This window comes from Penaeus monodon, chromosome 24, assembly GCF_015228065.2.
Source record: "Penaeus monodon isolate SGIC_2016 chromosome 24, NSTDA_Pmon_1, whole genome shotgun sequence".
Classification (NCBI taxonomy): domain Eukaryota; kingdom Metazoa; phylum Arthropoda; class Malacostraca; order Decapoda; family Penaeidae; genus Penaeus; species Penaeus monodon.
The window spans coordinates 4,496,644-4,496,896 of record NC_051409.1 but is presented as its reverse complement, the minus strand read 5'-3'; the positions used below and the strand labels follow the sequence as shown (position 1 = coordinate 4,496,896).

Here is a 253-nt window from a genome sequence, read left to right as displayed (position 1 = left end):
GGAAGATCGCCTTTCGCACCCAGCTCACACCGCGAGTCGGCCACGGAGCGCGCGAATTCCATGCAGGTCTGGTTGAAGGAGGCGTAGAAGGGGTCGTTCGCGGGGATGGCGATAGGTGCGCATTCCGGGTGCATTAGCGAGGGATCGTCGCCCAAAATGTCGGGACAGCACGGCAGGGCCTTGCCGTCCCCGCCTGTGGGAAAAAAAATGGGAAATTCGATGATTCGGAAAATCATAATTTCGGAATATTCTT

The 253-nt window shown here is 56.9% G+C and overlaps 1 protein-coding gene across 1 annotated transcript in view; it reads right to left on the bottom strand.

Annotated features, from left to right (window-relative positions):
- LOC119588483 (chorion peroxidase-like) overlaps positions 1-245 on the bottom strand; it is a gene marked incomplete at its 3' end in the record, with an annotated part of 6,553 nt that extends 6,308 nt beyond the window's left edge. The window contains 1 exon segment of the mRNA XM_037937131.1: positions 20-245. Coding sequence (XP_037793059.1) covers positions 20-236 — 217 coding nt within the window. The 5' untranslated portion in view covers positions 237-245.
- Between the last annotated feature and the right edge of the window lie 8 nt (positions 246-253).